The 18,222-nt window shown below is 39.7% G+C and overlaps 1 protein-coding gene across 1 annotated transcript in view; it reads left to right on the forward strand.

Annotated features, from left to right (window-relative positions):
- Positions 1 to 12,488: 12,488 nt before the first annotated feature.
- Positions 12,489 to 18,222, forward strand: part of LOC101859363 (cholesterol 25-hydroxylase-like protein 1, member 2) — a 16,695-nt gene continuing 10,961 nt past the window's right edge. Inside the window, exon 1 of the mRNA XM_013088644.2 lies at positions 12,489 to 12,575. Within this exon, the coding sequence (XP_012944098.2) occupies positions 12,489 to 12,575 (87 nt within the window). The remainder of the gene's footprint in view (positions 12,576 to 18,222) is intronic.

Genomic DNA, 18,222 nt, shown 5'->3' on the forward strand with positions numbered 1-18,222 from the left:
GGAGGGGGAGCGACCATTGAGGTCCATTTTATCTTATTGTTGCCCGAGATCAAATCCAAGTACACATATTATTATAAGTAAGTCATAGAAACATTTCTTAATTCATACTTTTATTTTTTGCATAGCTACAACTGTTGTTGTAGAAACAGCCACCATCCTGAAAATAAACTATAAATATTTGAATGTTCCTATGAACGTAACAGAGAGCATTTTTGAATAAGTGCAAAAGAAAAAAATAGAGAATTTTCCCAACGTGTATATAGACCTTTTATAATTGTTGGTTTCGTTATCGCCTGCCAAAGGAACAGTGCTTTTCTTTCTTTTGCAAATAACTCTGCGTTACATTAATGGGAGCCTTGCTATCTATGTTTCCTAAACGTTTCATGTCAAAAGGATGAAAAATAAGGAAAGAGTACAGCTGCAAAAAATGACACTGAGAAAAACGATAATTATTGTGAAAATTTAATACATTTTGACCCACCCTCATGTTTTCCAAGACAATATTCGAAGTAAATAAAGATTTTCTCTTTTGTCTCCTTGCTATCTTTAGACCTAGATAGAACAGGCAGACCTTAAAAAATCAGCCAACATCTCAATTTACGTAGCATGGCCCAAAATCGGCCAAACCGAAGGTCGCTTCTTCAGTTAAGGACACAGTCAGTGACCCGAGTCGACCCCAGCGACGTCCTGAGTAAAATGAATATATATAGAATAATACAGTCCCAGTAGACCAGTTATATCGGTTTGCTATCACACTGTGCCTGACCCACTGACCTCTGGTCAGACCTCGTACAAGCGCTATACTGTACACCAGGCTACAGACAATTCTGGTCATCGTTTGATAATTATATGGAGCATCCAGCTGATACGAGTAAGTGAATTAGAGTTATCTATGATAATTCGTATAAATTTAGTTATAATCTGTAATTGATTGGTCCTTATCCGACCTCAACTTTTCTCCCGAAGGACATCTTGCCAACAAAAGGCCCGAGACGATGTGCAATCTTCGCACACCTTTAGTGGGTCTATTGTTGATCTGTGCTGAAACAAGTACTTCGCATTCTTCCGTTCTTTCTGTCTTTTGCCGAAATCCAATCTCAGATTACGATTTCCTGTTAAAGATTGTTGTATTTTTGAGTCTGCTCTAACAAATGGGTCGTCTTCAAAACATGAAAAGAACTGTAGAGCCTTGGATCCAGTGGTGCAGAACTTACTTAATCTGCCAAAACCGACGGTTAAATGTTTGACTGAAGCGTTAACCATAAATGTATGCATAGCTTGGCTCTTCTAAGCTATGACGAAGCAGACTCAATAATGTGACCAAGTTAAGATTTTTCTATTTTGTTTGGTTTTTATTTTTTGGTGGTTTCCTTTTGTATTTTTTCTTTTTATGTTAGTTATGAAAGGGATTCGTGGTCAGCTGTATCGCCAGAAGACCAGTCCTGATGAACCTATTTACCCCCCCCCCAATCACCATCGTCTCTCTCTCTCTCTCTCTCTCTCTCTCTCTCTCTCTCTCTCTCTCTCTCTCTCTCTCTCTCTCTCTCTTTCTCTCTCTCTTTTCTCTCTCTCTCTCTCTCTCTCTCTCTCTCTCTCTCTCTCTCTCTCTCTCTCTCAGGAGCACTCAATCACATACACTCTATCTGGGTATGAGACACAAACCAGAGAAATAATTATATATATATATATATATCTATATATATATATATATATTATGTTATATTATGTTGTGTTTTAGTATATTATAATAAATTATTTAATATTATATTATAATATATATTATATAATAGGTGTGTGTGTGTGCGTGTTTGTGAGAGTGTGTGTGTATACATGCCGTCTCTTCCATCATAGTTCTTCTTTCTACGCTAAAGTCTTGGTTTTTATTCTAATTAGAGGAATTCTGTTTCATCGGGTATCTCCTTCTTTGTGCTCGGTTACTGTGTCCCACTCATCCCGGGTTAGTCGAAAGAGGGTCGAAACTTCCTTCCTCCCAAAATGATCAGGTTGGTTCAGCGGGTAAATAAATGTTAACAGTTTTTTTTCCTGGTATCAATCTCTTGATTGAAGGTCCTTTAAGTAAAAAAACAAAACAAACAAACAACAACAACAGCAACAGATCTTAGAAATCCCACAGTGTTGAGACGCGTATTCGGAGCAACTGGTAAACATGTAAATGTTCATTGTTATGTTAGGTGTTAAACTAATGCAAGGGAAATGAATTCGTTTATCAAGCTCTTTTTGAAGTCTGCCACTGCCCTTTTCAAAATATTTTCCTTGCGTGGCAAAACGTATTAACTTTTTTTTGTGGCTAACGTTATGCTCAGTGGACGTTATACTTCGAGAATGTTTTCTTTCTGCCACTCTTCCGCCTCCTTTTATAGTCAATAGAATGGAGGATCAGGATGGCTGATGTATGCCCTCAGAAACGGTAAGTGGACTGAAGCATCAACCACACGGGAAGGCACGTTCAGTATAATACAAATTGTGCAATAATAATAAAGTGAAATAACTATGTGCAATAAAATCTTAACAATGTTATACAAGCAGCAAACTGATAACATGAAAGCGCAGACAACGGCCAACTAGTTTTGTGTCTATGTAACCCCCCAACTCTTTCTGCACACACACACACACACACATACACACACACACACACACACACACACACACACACACACACACACACACACACACACACACACACACAAACATACTTTAATTCACCAACCTGGTTTGTCGTGTTTGCCTCTTGACCAGGATAAGCTGTTGGACAGCTAACGTATAGCAGGCGGTCTTGGGAGGGGGCGGGGTCAACGTTTGTTCCTTGTTCTGGTATAATCAGAGACTGAGGTCAGTTTCTCAAGTCACGTAATTACAGACCGTGTGTACCTGACGAGAGAGTTGGCAACCCCGGTTATACGATATCTCTTTCAGATCTAATCTTACTGAATGTCAGCAAGTAGGACTTTTTGCTTGTTGCGCCCGGTCAAAGTCAACAAATTTTCACCTCAATGTGATTAACTAAGAGGTTGTAAGATATTTGTTATCTTCATTTTTGTCTTCGGGGTTTAGCGTCCGTCATTTAGCTTTTGTTGTCCTTTTTCCTCTTTGACGCGCTTTAAATTTTTTAGGAGGTCGGCTGCTTCGATTTTTCCAGCCGTGTGAAACGGAGGCTTTGTAGGATATGCCTCAGAAGCAAGGCGTAGAAAATACTGTGAGGGAATTTCACTCGCATCTTCTGTTTGCAAGAACGCAGAGCTCAACAATAAAATTTGCAGTTACGCCGGTAAAAAGCGTGAACAGCTTAACACATACATGACGTAATTTGTCTACTTTAGGAGAAAAAAAACAAATTTATGGCTCCACGGTCAAGTTTAGTCAGCTAGCTTCTGATAGACCCAATTGGAGAGCAGCAATCTATGAGGACATCAAATAATAATATTATTATGAGGCTTCACAAAAAAATTAGAAATGCTAAAGCCAAGAGAAAATCCCACGAGCTATGCACTTCCACAAATGTAAATGCAACTTATAAAAACTCAAAATGTGGCATAATATTCTATGACAAAAGTTTGATTAGTCTCATTAGCGATAGCAGAAGCCACACTAATACCATTTCTTTCATTTGGTTTAAGAAATATTTACCTCTACAGAAACATTGGCCATTGTCAGGTATTGGCGGACGAATTGTTTTTTTTTAATTGTACCTTTTAAACTCCAACATGAGTTGTTAAGCTGGTATTTCCGGTTAAGGTGTGAGTAACAATGTATTTCATCTTCAGCAAAATTTGCCAACGCATTGGAGGTGCGAAAAACAAGAGGATTTAATTACTTCCGTCCAGGCTACTGAACAAAATGCATAGTCTTACTTTCTTTTACTTTTTTTATCCTCTGTTGCCGTTAAGCGTCGGGGGAGATGCAGTTCTCTGTGGTAGGCCAGCTCCGCAGCTCTTTTGGTTGGCCTTCCTCTTCCTTTATAGCCTGAGTACTTGGTGTTGTATGCTCTCGAGGCTGGTTGGCCAGGTGACATATGGAACATGTGGCCAAAACATTTTATTCTCTGTCTTTCTATATAATGCAAACAGGAACCAATGCCGATAGTTGCTCTTACTTCTTCATTTCTCCGCCTGTCTCGTCTTGTGAAGTTAAGGGTTTGGCATAGTAACTGTCGTAATTGTAGGTGTTTAACACCCCTATCAAACCTGGTTAGGTCAATCTGGAGGTGGTGTGTTTCGGCCCTGCCCGCCAAAGCCAACCAACCCACTGTGAAAGGTATACCACGTCCCAGCAGACAAATGGAGCGCCTGACCGGGTTACTGCAGTAGATTGTAAAGGTGTTAAGCTCTCTGGACATACATTATCTATGTTATACTTTAGAACATAAATGTATGCATTACACGAGCTGGAAAGTCAAATCTTCTCTTCCTCTTTTTCTTCTGGTTCTAGTTCTTGTTCTTGTTGTTCTTCTTTTTCTTGTTCCTGTTATACTACTACTACTACTACTACTACTACTACTACTACTACTACTACTACTACTACTTCTGTGTCAGTTCTCCCCCCCCCCTCTCTGTTTAAAAAACCCCACACAATCTATACTATACCCCCCAGCAGACCTGAGAGCATTCTGAAAAAACCTCAACTTACTGGGAAGGATACAGTGCAAGCAGCCATTTATAGGCGCTAAAACACTAACATATGACAAGATCTTTGGCTGTCTATGGCCAGGTACCCATTCCCACCAGGGTGAAGTGAGGAAAAATTCGTGTAAAGTGCCTTTCCCAAGGACACAACGTTGTCCCGCGGCTCGAACCCCCGAACCCGCAACCTCAAGATTACGAGTTCGTTAGCCTAACCACTGGGCCACTGAAGCCACAATAGATCCTTAGTTTGTGTCTGATATGAAGATCTAGGCCTATTTCGTAGAACACAACGTGCGTCCCCGTGTGGTTATGGCCTACTCTATGAGGCCAGCATACAAAATTGAACGTGTTGTAACATTACTGTATGGGGCAGTATCCGCACTTCAGAGGTAAAAATAGCCAAAATGCAGATTTGTCGCTGAGACCTGGTTCACTTCAGATTGAATTATAAATAAATAATGGCCCGTATACATGAATGGTCAGCGAGGCTGATAAGAGCGTTATCTCTCGTGGCATACCCTGTATAAGAACCAACAGAGAGAGATAACTGTTGGATATTAGAGCATGCATCAGATCAAGTTAACGTTGTTGGTGCGTGGAGCAAGCAGGACTAGGTCCTAGGCAGGGGTCTTTAAGATTTTCCAATACAGCGGAGATTTGTACAAGGTTACGATTGTTCTAGAGTGTTGTGTCCAAGTAATAACAGTGAATAGTTTTGTTTTATTTTGGATGGTAATCTCTTGGTATTCTTATTCTGTTATGCTGTTTGCGCAAAAAGTGAGTGTTTGATCTGTGCAGTAAGGGTTCTTTAATTTGCTTTCCTATCGAAATTTCCTGCACGGTGATGCAAAGATATATGTATGTTAGAAATTTTTAACATAGCGCTGTTGACTAATTTGTTTCTTTTGTCAGATTAATATGAAAAGCATAATCCAGATCTTGGCTCAATCCTATTCGGAAATTATTTTGGGAGCACAATAATATAGATTCTAGTTCTAATCTTTTTATTTGAAGACTGCAGTAAAGAAAGCGACCCAAGTCGCACAGTTGAAATTGTTGAATAATGGCATGTGCATAACTTTTATAGTTTTTTGCATTAAGTGTTTTGCCGCACTTACTTTTTTTGAGGTCCCTCGCCCATTTCTATGAGACTGACACCATCTGCTTAGTAGAAAAAGGAGCATCTGACAGTTTCCAATAGTGTATTACGTATATAATTCTTATGATATGTAAGAGGTACAGATACTCAACGTACTTCCAATGCAATAGAGCCATATAAGAGGTGTTACCAGAGAACAACAAGCACAAAAATAAAGGAGGTGAGAGAAGGATGATACTTATTTGATAGGAAAGAAGGTGCAAATCACACAATAACACTTATTTTCACTTAACTTGAAATAAAAGTGACTGAAAATTTGGCAGGTTTGGGGGGTTGTCTTTTTCTTTTAAAAATAATTCTGGTCTGTCTCAAAATTAGACCATGAGCTTTAGCCTTTTCATAATTCAGTCTGGCCTACTGCTGAATAAAAAGCATACAAAAACAAACAAAAATATAATGAATGACTATTGGACCCTTATCCCTTTCAGTGTGAAAAAAATAAAAAACGAATCGGAAAGAAAACTCTAGATCTGGAACAATTACAAAGACAGAAGTAATGAGATTTTTGCCAAAGCTCGTTAATTATTACACAGTGGTCCTTACCTTTCACCCCAGTACAGACTTTACTGAAAGTAACAATGGTGTCTCACCCTGTGTTTTCTCATCAAGATACTTTCTCTTTATTTAAAAAAAAAAAAAATTTCTTTCGGTGATTTGTGCTTCTTTTTCTTCTCCTTCACTATTATCACCACTTTCCCTACCAACTCCCCCTCATTTTCCGACCACTCACCTACTTTTTTTGCTCGGCCATGAACAAAATATCGGATATCAAGGGAAAGCAGCCTCCAAGAATAGAAAAGACAGAGTGTAGAAATATACGACATGCACAACAAAAGGAGTATTCTAAATTACATGCATAACCCCCTCCTCCCCTAGAAAAAAATAAAAAATAAATAATATACATGAAAAAAAACCACACACAAAATTAATTAAAATAAAACAAATTAAAATAATATCAAATAAAATCAAATAAAACAATGAAATAAAAATCAAATAAATAATCCCCAAAAAAAGAGAAAAAAAAGAATAGAATACAAATTTAGAAAACATATAACGGTGTCAGCAAGGCTTGAAAGTCAGGTATAAGGAAAGTAAAAAGCTGTGACTGATCATGACAAAACAATGTCATCTGCAGACGCCTTTGGTAATACGTAATTTTTCAATTATCATGTTTTCATGTCCGAGATCGAGAAGTTTGTTTGTTAGCTACGACCTAGGTTGGTCAAAAAATTGTTATATTTTGGCTTTGTTTTTTTAGGTCGAATTCGTCGAATGTAGCAGCTCTTTAACCCTATCCGTATGCCTTGGGGTCATTTTGTACCTCTGCGGTGGATTATTCACATTTTAGAGTACTTTTAGTACGGAGATCTCTTTGAAACTTCCAATGCTTCTCAAAAAAATCATTTTGAATGACTACTATGCAAAGCGTATTAATCGGATTACTGAGTAAATTTCCTATTTGGAAAGTGGTGTCACAGAGTTACCCACGTCGTATGAATACGATAGTAAAACACGACGTACGGATAGGGTTAACTAGTTTTGTGTTTGCAACCAGTTTTGGAAAGCGATGGACAATGTGTGTTGTCTTGCTATAGCTTGTTCTTTTTCGCCTGCCCGCACTTAAAACAAACTAAAAAGAAACCCCTGTTTAATCTTCTCAGTTCTTTGCATACGGGTCTAAAAGTTTAATGACCTACAGCATCTAAAAGCCCATATTATAGAAGTCACTGCAAACTAAGGTTCCCACGCGTTTTCTTTGATGCAAGACTAAAGCGGGTAAAAAAAGGGTGATTTACAGCAGGCACCTAAAAACATGTAACAGTCGACATAATATATTGCCCTTAACACACTTTAGCGTACGTCAAAGAAACATCGTTCAAGAGACGGTATGAGTAATTTTCGAGACTCACGTGGGGATTACACAAAAATTTAGCGTTAAGGTGGTGTCTCCGTCTCAACATGAGCAATTTGAAGGCAAGATTACTGTAAGTCATTTATACTAATTATCCTGTGCATGCATCCAAAGAACGTTTTTCAAAATAGGACACAAGGACAAAAACCTCTTTTTAACAACTGGATCAAGATCTTAACAAAAACCCAACTATATTTTTATTTGTTCGCTGGCCTGCGAGAAGTGCCCCACAAACTTGCGTGGGCATAGGTAAATTAATAAATGAGTTAGAGTTTGCTTTTAACGCGAACAGACGAAAGTGAAAAAGGTTATGACTGGAATTATCCACTGTCTGTGTGTTTTGTTCAGGTTAATGCTCTTCTGCTATGCTAGTCAGAGACATCGGTTTCTGTTGAAACAAAGACGCCTCAGACATCATCATCATCGTCATCATCATTGCCTTTCTCACCCTGGGTCAGGATATAGGCCACGAACAAACACTCTCCACCTTTCCCCGTCCTGGGCTAGTCGCTTGATGTCACCTCACGTTTTCCCACTTTAAATTACATCCATTTCTGTGACTCTTCTCCAGGTTCCACGAGGTCTTCCCCATGACCTTTTACCATGTGGGTTCCAATCTAACACTTTTCTTGTTATGCAGCTGCTTGACCTCCTGAGAGTGTGTCCAATCCATCGCCAACGTCTTCTTCCCATCTCTTCTCTGACCGGGCTCTGTCTGGTTCTTCTTAATACTTCCTCGTTGGTGATCCTGTCTGTCCATTTGTTCCTCAGCAGCCTCCTCAGACACTTGTTCAAGAAAACCTGGATCCTCTTTATGCACGTGTGGGATGCGTTCCACGTCTCACATCCATACAACAAGACTGACTTCTCATTTGAGTTGAAAATTCTAAGCTGTGTTCGTAATGAGATAATCCTGGTCCTCCAAATCCTGCTCAAAGAAATAAATGCAGCCTGTGCCTTTCCAATGCGGGACTTTATTTCAGCGCCTGTTCCTCCCTCTCTGTGAATTTTACTCCCAAGATAGTAAAAGGATTCGATGTCTTCTAGTGCATTTCCTTGTACTGTGACCTGCTCCTTTTGCGGTGCATCTATCCTTAGGACTTTCGACTTTCCAGGGAGGATCCTCAATCCACCAGACTCTGATAGACTTTTTAAAATTGTTGTCTTGCATCTGTTCCTGAGTGTGTGACAGACGCTCCAAGTCATCTGCAAATTCCAGATCGTCCAACTGTGTCTATGGGCTACACTGTATGCCATTTTTGTGTCCTCTGGTGGTTTCCTTCATCAGCCAGTCGACTGCCAATATGAAGAGTAACGGTGATAATAAACATCCCTGTCTCACACCAGTCTTGATGTCAAAGTTGTCAGTGAGCGGGTCATCATGTAAACCCTGCAACTTGTCTCTTCGTACATGCTCTTCATGAGGTTCACCAACTTCTGTGGGATTCCGTGGTTTCTCAGTATCTTCCATAGTGTTGCTCGGTCTATACTGTCAAAAGCCTTCTCATAGTCAAGGAAGTTGACGATCAGCTGGCAGTTCCACTCCAGGGACTGTTCCACAATAATCCTCAGCGAGGCAATCTGGTCGGTGGTTGAGCGATTTTTCCGGAAACCAGCCTGTTCATCCCGTAGTCTTGGATCCGTTGCTGCCTTGATTCTCTCCAGAATGATTCTGTGGAAGATCTTACCTGGTATTGAGAGAAGAGTGATCCCTCTGTAATTGCTGGAGTTGCTGAGATCCCCCTTTTTTGGAAGTTTCACGAGGTGTCCTTCTTTCCAATCCTTTGGGAACTTGCTCTCATTTCAGATCCTGGTAAACAGTGGGAGGAGGATTTCAGATCCTGGTAAACAGTGGGAGGAGGATGTCTGCCGTCACATTGGCATCTCCTTTTAGGGCTTCAGGTGGAATCTGGTCTGGACCGGCCGCTTTACCTTTGTTCAGCTTCTTAATGGCATCCAGAATCTCTTGTTTTGAAGGAGCATCACAGCAGATTGGTAACTCATTTCTTGCTGGCAGGATGTTTGGTGGGTTACTCGGTGGTGGTCTGTTCAGGAGACTGTTGAAATGCTCTACCTATCGTTTGGACTGAGCTCCCTTTCCAAAAAATGGTTTTCCCCTTTTGGTCCTTTACTGTTACCTCAGGTTTCCCGTATTTTCCAGAAAGTATCCTTGTGGTGTGGTAAAGGATTCACATGAGCCCTCCTACCGCTGCTTCCTCTGCCTTCTCAGCCAGCCTCTTCATGAATTCCTCCTTGTCTTTTCTCAGTGATTTCTTTACATCTTTAGCTGTTGTCCTGTACTTCTCCAATGCCGCCGCTCCTGACCCTCTTGTTCTACTTGCATTCGTTTCTACCTTCAGCTCTCTTCGTATCCTAATTAAATCCAATGGGTGTTTACTAATCCATTCCTTGTGCTCCCATTTCTTCCCACCGAGCCCTTCTTGACAGGTTGATGTAAAGACCTCTTTGACCTTGTTCCAGTGTGTATCCACCTCCCTGTCTTCCTCACCAAGATCCGCCAAGGGTTGAAATCTGTTCCTCAATTGCAGTTGAAACTCCTGTTTCTTGTGTCCATCTAAAAGACTTACTTGGAACTTCATTCTTTTTTGTCCTGTTCTGCTCCCATGCTTTATGAGACGAAGCTTGAGTTTTGCTAACAGCAGCAGATGGTGATCCGATCCAACGTCTGTCCATCTCTGTACTTTGACGTCTTCCAGTGAACGCCTGAACCTACGAGACAGACAAAGTCTCTTTTTTCCACGTTTTGAAATCTAAAACTAATATTATTTGACGTTTGAGTATCTAACAGACTTCGAGCTATCATGTCATATCTCGCCGAAGGGCTTGAATGGTATGTCTAGGTTGAATGTTCAGTGGCGTTGCTGCAAGTTCGTGTCTGTCTGTCTGTCTGTCAGTCTGTCAGTCTGTCTGTCTGTCTGTCTATTTGCCTATCTGTCTGTCTGTTTGTCTGTCTGTCTGTCTGTCTGTCTGTCTGTCTGTCTGTCTGTCTGTCTGTCTGTCTGTCTGTCTGTCTGTCTGTCTGTCTGTCTGTCTGTTTCGCTCTCTCTCTCTCTCTCTCTCTCTCTCTCTCTCTCTCTCTCTCTCTCTCTCTCTCTCTCTCTCTCTCTCTGGTTGGGGGGGGGAAGTGGGAGATGGTTGATGGTCGAGCTCAGCACAATAAATAAAATCGTTGCATTGTAATACTTGGTGAAATAATAAAATTATATTATAAAGCTTTTTAACTCGCTACTTCCTCAAAAGGTGTTGCAAACTTTAACAGCTTTTGCTCTATTCCAAAATTCTAACATGATGGAAAAATTGTCGATAATTATTATGTCAGAGTGGATACCGAGATCCCGGTAGAAAGAATGAGAAATTAAAATTTTGATAAAATCCTTCCATACGTAGGACAAGAACTCGCGTCTTTTGCAAAGAAGGCGGTCACCTATAACTGTTGCACCACACACACCAGTGCAGTGGAGCTGGGTTTTTAGTTCCACATGTCAAATGTATTGAAACTTACTGACGTTTTACTTCATGTTTACTGTTTCATCCTCTGTTGCCGCTAAGCGTCGAGGGGAGATGCAGTTCTCTGTGGTATGCCAGCTCCGCAGCTCTTTCAATTGCAATATATTACGATCAATTGTCAGGGTTTCCTTGACACCTTCAATCCACCTTTTGCATGGCCTTCCTCTTCCTTTATAGCCTGAGTACGTGGTGTTATAGGCTCTCGAGGCTGGCTTGCTTGATGACATACGTAATAGGTGGCTAAAGTATTTTGTTCTGTCTTTCTATGAAATGCAGGCAGAACTCAGTGCTAGAGTAACTGCTCTTACTTCTTCATTTCTCTAGGGATGTCAATGGTTTTATGGAGAAATTTCATTTCTCATGCAGTGATTTTGCTTTCATACGTTTTACTTAATGTCCAGGTCTGGCACTGGTAGTATAATGTTGGTATGAATGTTGAAGTGATAAGCTGCTTCTTTGCGTCCATGGAGATGTTTGGATGAGATATGAGGGGTGCAGCTAGTAGGTGACAGCGTTGGCCTTTTGAGTTCTCATTTCTCTTTCTCTGTCTATGGACTCGTTTTCAGAAAAAGTGTTGCCAAATTATTTAGATTCCTTCATCTGTTTCAGTTGTTTACTGTTGACATGGATGTGCAGGGAACTATGGTTTCGGCTCAGTTTCATAACTTCTGTTTTTGATGTGCTTATTTTCATGTCAAATTTCTCGCAACTGTAGTTCAATTTGGTAGCATGATTTTGGAGGCTTTGTTGGTTTGGATCAATAAGACATGGTCTCCTGAGAATATAATTTCATTGAGGAGTTCTGAGCTTTGGATTGTCTGTATAGATTATAAATAGAAGGGGAGAGAAAACGTCTTCATGTCGTACTCCAGATCTTACTTTGAACCAGTCTGTATTTATGTACAGATAAACAGAGAAAAGTTTGAATGATTTTTTCCACAAGTGGATAAAGCGGTAAAAGTAAACATTGGGCCTCCATTCCAAACTTGATAAAATGTCAAAATTTGCTCTTACCGACCAAGTGACATCCTTTACTGTAGCAGAACAGATCGTAGGCCTACTCAGATTTATATATAAGGTACGAGTTCAGAAATAAAATCCGTAAGGGACATGAAAAAATTGATTTCTTGTTTGCTCCAGGTGGGTGTTCGGAACTAATTTCCCAGTTATGTTAATGTCTCCATTGTCTTTTTTCTCAGGTCAAACCAGGTAGAACGTCAGGAGATAATTAGACAGCTTCTGAGTCAGTATGGATCCGATGTCCACCATCAATGCTACAAATGCCACACTGAAGTCAGCTGCCGAGGCTCTCCAGGAGGAGAAAAGACTGTTACAGGTACTCTGATGTACTTTAAAGGTGCACCTCATCCTTAGCTCAGTGAGTATTGTGCTGTGCTACGACATTGATGCCACTGTTGGAAACGATAATAGATCATTCTTGACTGTAATGCAGGGTGCCCACATGCATGATTGGTTCGGTTCATTTCGGTTTGGTAGGCGGGGCTAACCGGATTGAGGGCGCAAAGCGACCATCGTGGTACAAACTGATCGCCAGACTCACTCTCAGCCTAAAAAACAAACGCGTCGGTTTTCAGGCCTCGAATCGGGCGATCAATTTACGATCGATTTGTCGATCCCCCAATGGGCCCTGGGTATAAGTTCTTTTGGTATATTTTAAGACTCTCCGCTCACTATCAAAGATAGACATCAAACTTATAAGGCATGCCTTGTAAATAACCTTACAGCGTGGAAGAAACCGATTCCTTAGGGCCTTTCTCGTGTGAAAGTACAAGGTGATTAAAACACCCACCACTCCCCCCTAAACTACTGTACAACTTTTTTTCTCAATATCTCGCACACAATTTGTACTAGAATTTTATAATTGGGAACAGGTACACTTTATTCAAAAGTAATTTGTTTGACATAAAATTCACAGAGAATAAACTTATTATCGTAAAACAGAAATGAAATGACTTTTATAAAAACTACCTATAAATGCAAAATGTACCTATTTAAACGATCTTGTAAGGAAAGTCAGTAAATGATTGTTGTTGTTTTTTTTTTCCTTTTATTTTAAAGATCTATCTTTCCATCCCAGTAACCTTTAAACAATATTTCTTTTCTCCTACAGAGTTAAAAAAATTGGGGTTTTTTTTAATTCTGGAATTCCGAGAACCAATGCTCTATATGTCCTCCTTTGGACTCGACACATTTGAACGTGTCGTTCGTAATGTTCAGTGATGGCCAAACACAAGGACCCATTCAGCAATGAGTACTCAAAGCCACACACCCTGTACATCTTACAGTGTGGAGCTGTTTCGAGAGGAAATAGGGAAAGGGGGGGGGGGTGAGGTTGCTCAAGTAGATATCATATCATTTGTTGAGGTGATATAACCTGAAAGGTGAATATGGGCTTTTCCAAGGAACCAAATGTCATACAGGAAATGTTTACGATTTTTAAACAACCGAGGAATCATGAACACATTGCTTTCCTCTGATAGTTTCGAAAATGGTACAGCCGTAGATGAAAATATGCCTCGAGAATGTGGACCGTTGAGATGAAGGACAGTCATTGCTGTAGGCATCGTCTACGGACAGATTATGTCTCATGGGGCTCATCTACTGAATTCTGCACCCTGGTGACGTTTAAAAGAGTGCACATATGGTGTGTTTTGGACCTGAAGTGGTCGTTTTGTTAAGGAATATTTAGTTCTTATTCTCTACAGGTCCTAACTGAAGGACCATTTCCACCCTTGACACCAAGAAAGTCCTTAAGGTCACTTTAACTTTATTTCTGTACCTTGTGCGAAACTTACGAAATTGGTTGGTGATTAGGAAATATTATATAAAAAAATCTCCCTGCTCTTTACTAATCTTAACCATGATCTCAGCAGGCAAAGGGAATTTGAGGTAAAACTATTTGCAAACTTCTGTTGGCCTGTTAAGTTGCTGTAGTTAGCAATATGGTGCAATTTTGGGGATTTTTATATTAAAAATATTTTTTAAAATTTTATTTCAAATTTTCTTCAAACTTCAAAACCTTAAGTGGTTGTCCGCAGGGTGGCGCTGACGTCATGTGACTCTTCTTTTCCAGTCATATATCTGTTCTTTCTTAGATATAGCCACATTGTGCGTGCTTGTGTTTGTGTGTGTGTTTGTGTGTATGTTTGTGTGTATGCGTGTGTGTGTTTGTGAGTGTGTTTGTGTATGTATGTGTGTGCTCTTGTGTGTGTGTGTGTGTGTGTGTGTGTGTGTGTGTGTGTGTGTGTGTGTGTGTGTGTGTGTGCATATGTGTGAAATCCTATTACATGTGGGTTTGGTAAGACCCAGGATAAATAAACTTTGTCAAATACTTTGAGTGATATAGATGTCAATTCACTTAAAGTAGTGGGAAAGTGTTAGATCTATGTTTATAATGCAAAGCCTAAAACAAATGTTTATAAGAGTATTAGTTTTAGAGAAATTTACCATGGAACCTGCCAAAACTAAAGAACTTAATATCCTTTTGAAAAAGAATCTAAGAAGATTTACCTGCGATTTAATCAGGAATCCTTGAGCTTACTGCCTTCACGCACTGAGGTTATACTCCAACACCAACACAGTCTCTCTCTCTCTCTCTTTCTCTCTCTCTATCTCTATCTCTCTCTCTCTCTCTCTCTCTCTCTCTCTCTCTTTCTCTCTCTCTCTGTCTCACACAAACTAGCCCCCCCACCCCCACCCCCACACACGCACACACATACACAACCACACACACACACACACACACACACACACACACACACACACACACACAAATACCTCCTAGTTTCTTCGTACCCTCGAATAAGGTGCGTTTGTTCATACACTGCGTCAAAGTTCTGCAGGCAATATAACTAAAAGTACAATAATAATATGTATATTATGACGGAACCAACATCTCGTGTGTTTGTGAGGTGAGTTGGGTTTTTTCATCAACGTTTGGTATGTTGTATCACCTCTCTTCTCAGGCTGATGTACTTATAAAAGTGCATACATGTTGTTGACAGCTTGGTAACTGAAAGAATACTCGTAGATTAGAACAACTAAACGTCTATGTCAAAGTTCGAAATTGTTTAACAACTCTTGTAGCTTTACATTCAGGAAATACGCATCGAGGTCAAAGACATGGCTTTTGAGGGGTACTCGAGAAAGGAAACTTAAATTATTGTCGAAGTACGATAGCAGATGTCTGCTTCAGACCTGGTACTTGAAGACGAATGAATTTCAGCAGAGTGAAGGCAAAGATTTGTATGTGATACGTTTTAGAATCTTTAGCATATTATTATTTTTATAAAGCTTGAAATATGAATTTCTCTCAGATTTTTATGATAAAAGTTGTGTTCTGTAAACTGAGCTCCCCATTCTCAAAGAAAATGTAAACGTCCTGCGTTAATCGTACTGGGTCTTGAAAATATTATGACTTGTATCCCTACGTTGATCTTCAAGCAATCGTCCTTCGTTTCACGTAAACGTCAACCTGTTTGCAATGCTGGATATTATTAAAATATCGCTTCACCAGAATTACAAAGTTATATTTGACATTTTGGGCCACTTTGAGTTACTCTAAGACCATAAGTAAGGAATCAAAAGTTCTGTCTTCCCTATCAATATTGTAAGATTCCTCGAAGTCAGTACCAAGATATTCAAAAAATTGCATTCTAAAAAGCTTGACATGATGTGAAACTCCAAATCTTTGACGCCAAATTTTTCAAAACTAGGTACTGAGCAGATAGAACTTTGTAATCCTGAGGAAGCGATATGGCATCCTTTTTATCGGATATCAGTACTCTTCTTAGTCCAAACGTTGAATGGTTGTTTGAGTAAAAAGTTTCCATCATCTAGATCTAGATCTATACCGTTTCCTTCGCATTTTCCGGACATGAAATGTGTGAGCTACACCCGGGGGGTAAAATCCCACGAACAGCTTCTGTGTCATGAGTTGATGACATGCATTTACAATAACAGCTTGAAGGAAAAGGTGGCAATCTGCATCGCCGTGACTGGCTTCACGTAATTTTCTATGAAATGCTCTGGTGGTCTTTTCAAAAATATCTGAAAGTCTGGTACAGATAGACTGGATTTGCCAGAAATCGTTTATGGGATTGAAATGAGATGATTTATTATGCCATTGTCCATATAACAATGCGTATGTACTTATTTTGATTTACGAAAATCTTGCTAGAAAATTCTTTACAGAGATGAGGAAGGCTGAATACAAATCTGTGGAGTAATAAGCATAGGCTAGCTGAAATTAAGAAGGTTGTACGTATATATATATACATAATATATATAAATATATATATATATATATATTTTTTATGTGTGTATATATATTTGAATATGTCATGTATGTGAGTGTGAGTGTGTGTGGGGGGGGGGGGGGTAGGGGGGTGAGTGAGTGAGTGTGTGTTTGTGTGTGTGTTTGTCACTGTATGTGTGTGTGTGTGTATGATATTAATGTGCATGTGTGCCTGCGCGTGCGCGCGCGTGTGTGTATGAAACGCTTAATGTGTTAGTATTAGTTTATGCTGAAAAGATTTTCATTACTCCCAGGTAAAGAAATGCTATAGAATCTACTACTATGATACAATAAGGCTATTATAATACGTTGTAAGGCTTTGACTGAACGATATACACAACATAGGTCAGATGTCCTGTATTTTATTTGTTGGTAGCCTTATACCACTTCAAATATATGTACGAATTGCGCATAGCGTCTGTGACCGTTGCTTTAAAACACAGTCCTGGCAGCAAACTGTCTTACATTGTAGAGAAAAAAGACGGTATTAAACAAAATTGCGCACTGTCCTTTTTATCTGTCTTTCCTCGGTGTCTCTAAAAGGACAATAATAAAGTGTAGATAATTACGTTCTTTTAAAAAATGACCATTGCTAGCAGGAACGAAGCCCGTCTGTCTCTCTGTCTCTCTGTCTCTCTGTCTGTTTCTAACTCTCTCGCCTTCTATGGTCTCTTTTTCTCTCCTCTCTTTCTCCCCTGTTTTCATTTCCGTTTATCTTTCCCCTCCGCTCCCCATCTCTCTCTCCCTTCACCATCTGCTCTAGATCTCTCCCTATCTTAACTATCTATCTCACTCTCTCTCTCTGTCTCTATCTCCTTGTGTCTCTCTGTATGTGTCTCTCTCTCCCTCTCTCTTCCTTTCTTCCCTGTGAAATGAGCAAACAGAAGGGACAACGACCCCGTGAAACCAGCCCTCATACAATAAAACGAAAATGAAAACAATAAACCACAACAACAAAAATATACACCCCAACAACAAAAGGGAAAGTTTTACCTTTTCAACCCTCACTTTAAAAGAATAGTTGAAGTAAAATAGTTGAAGTGATACAGAAGATAACACACCATCACGATGATGTCTATAAACACATTTAGGTTTAATTTCTGTGCCTGGTTACTTGTATCATTGTTATTGACGTTGAGCTTCCCTTTGGACTCTGCAATCATTTCCAAAGCTGATTACCTAACTAGTTTCAGGCCAGGACACTCGCACATAGATTTTAGTTCCAATCTCTTATTGATAGATCTACGACGAGAAAAGTATTTAAATCTGCCTCTGTTTCGGAGTTTTGATTGTCATCGATGGGTGTTTAAAAAAATCGAGCTGTTCACTGGATATCAAAGAGACGTTCCCTTTGAACGTGAATAATATACATAAAGCTTAACACAACTTCATACGGATAAGGGCTTTCTTATCAATTATAAACAAACTTCAAAACCTTACAAGGGGAACACAGGGTTTAAGCATTTAGAGGGCTATTCGAAATCAGAATCGTAACTATAACTAATTATAATAAGACAATGATAATACTCTTTATTCGTTTCTCACCAAGAATATGATAGCATTTTGTTTGTGAGCCAGAGAAAGATGGTCATACCTGATAGACAGAGAGAGAGAAAGAGAGAGAGAGAGAGAGAGAGAGAGAGAGAGAGAGAGAGAGAGAGAGAGA

The sequence above is a fragment of the Aplysia californica genome, unplaced genomic scaffold, assembly GCF_000002075.1.
Source record: "Aplysia californica isolate F4 #8 unplaced genomic scaffold, AplCal3.0 scaffold00781, whole genome shotgun sequence".
Lineage (NCBI taxonomy): Eukaryota > Metazoa > Mollusca > Gastropoda > Aplysiida > Aplysiidae > Aplysia > Aplysia californica.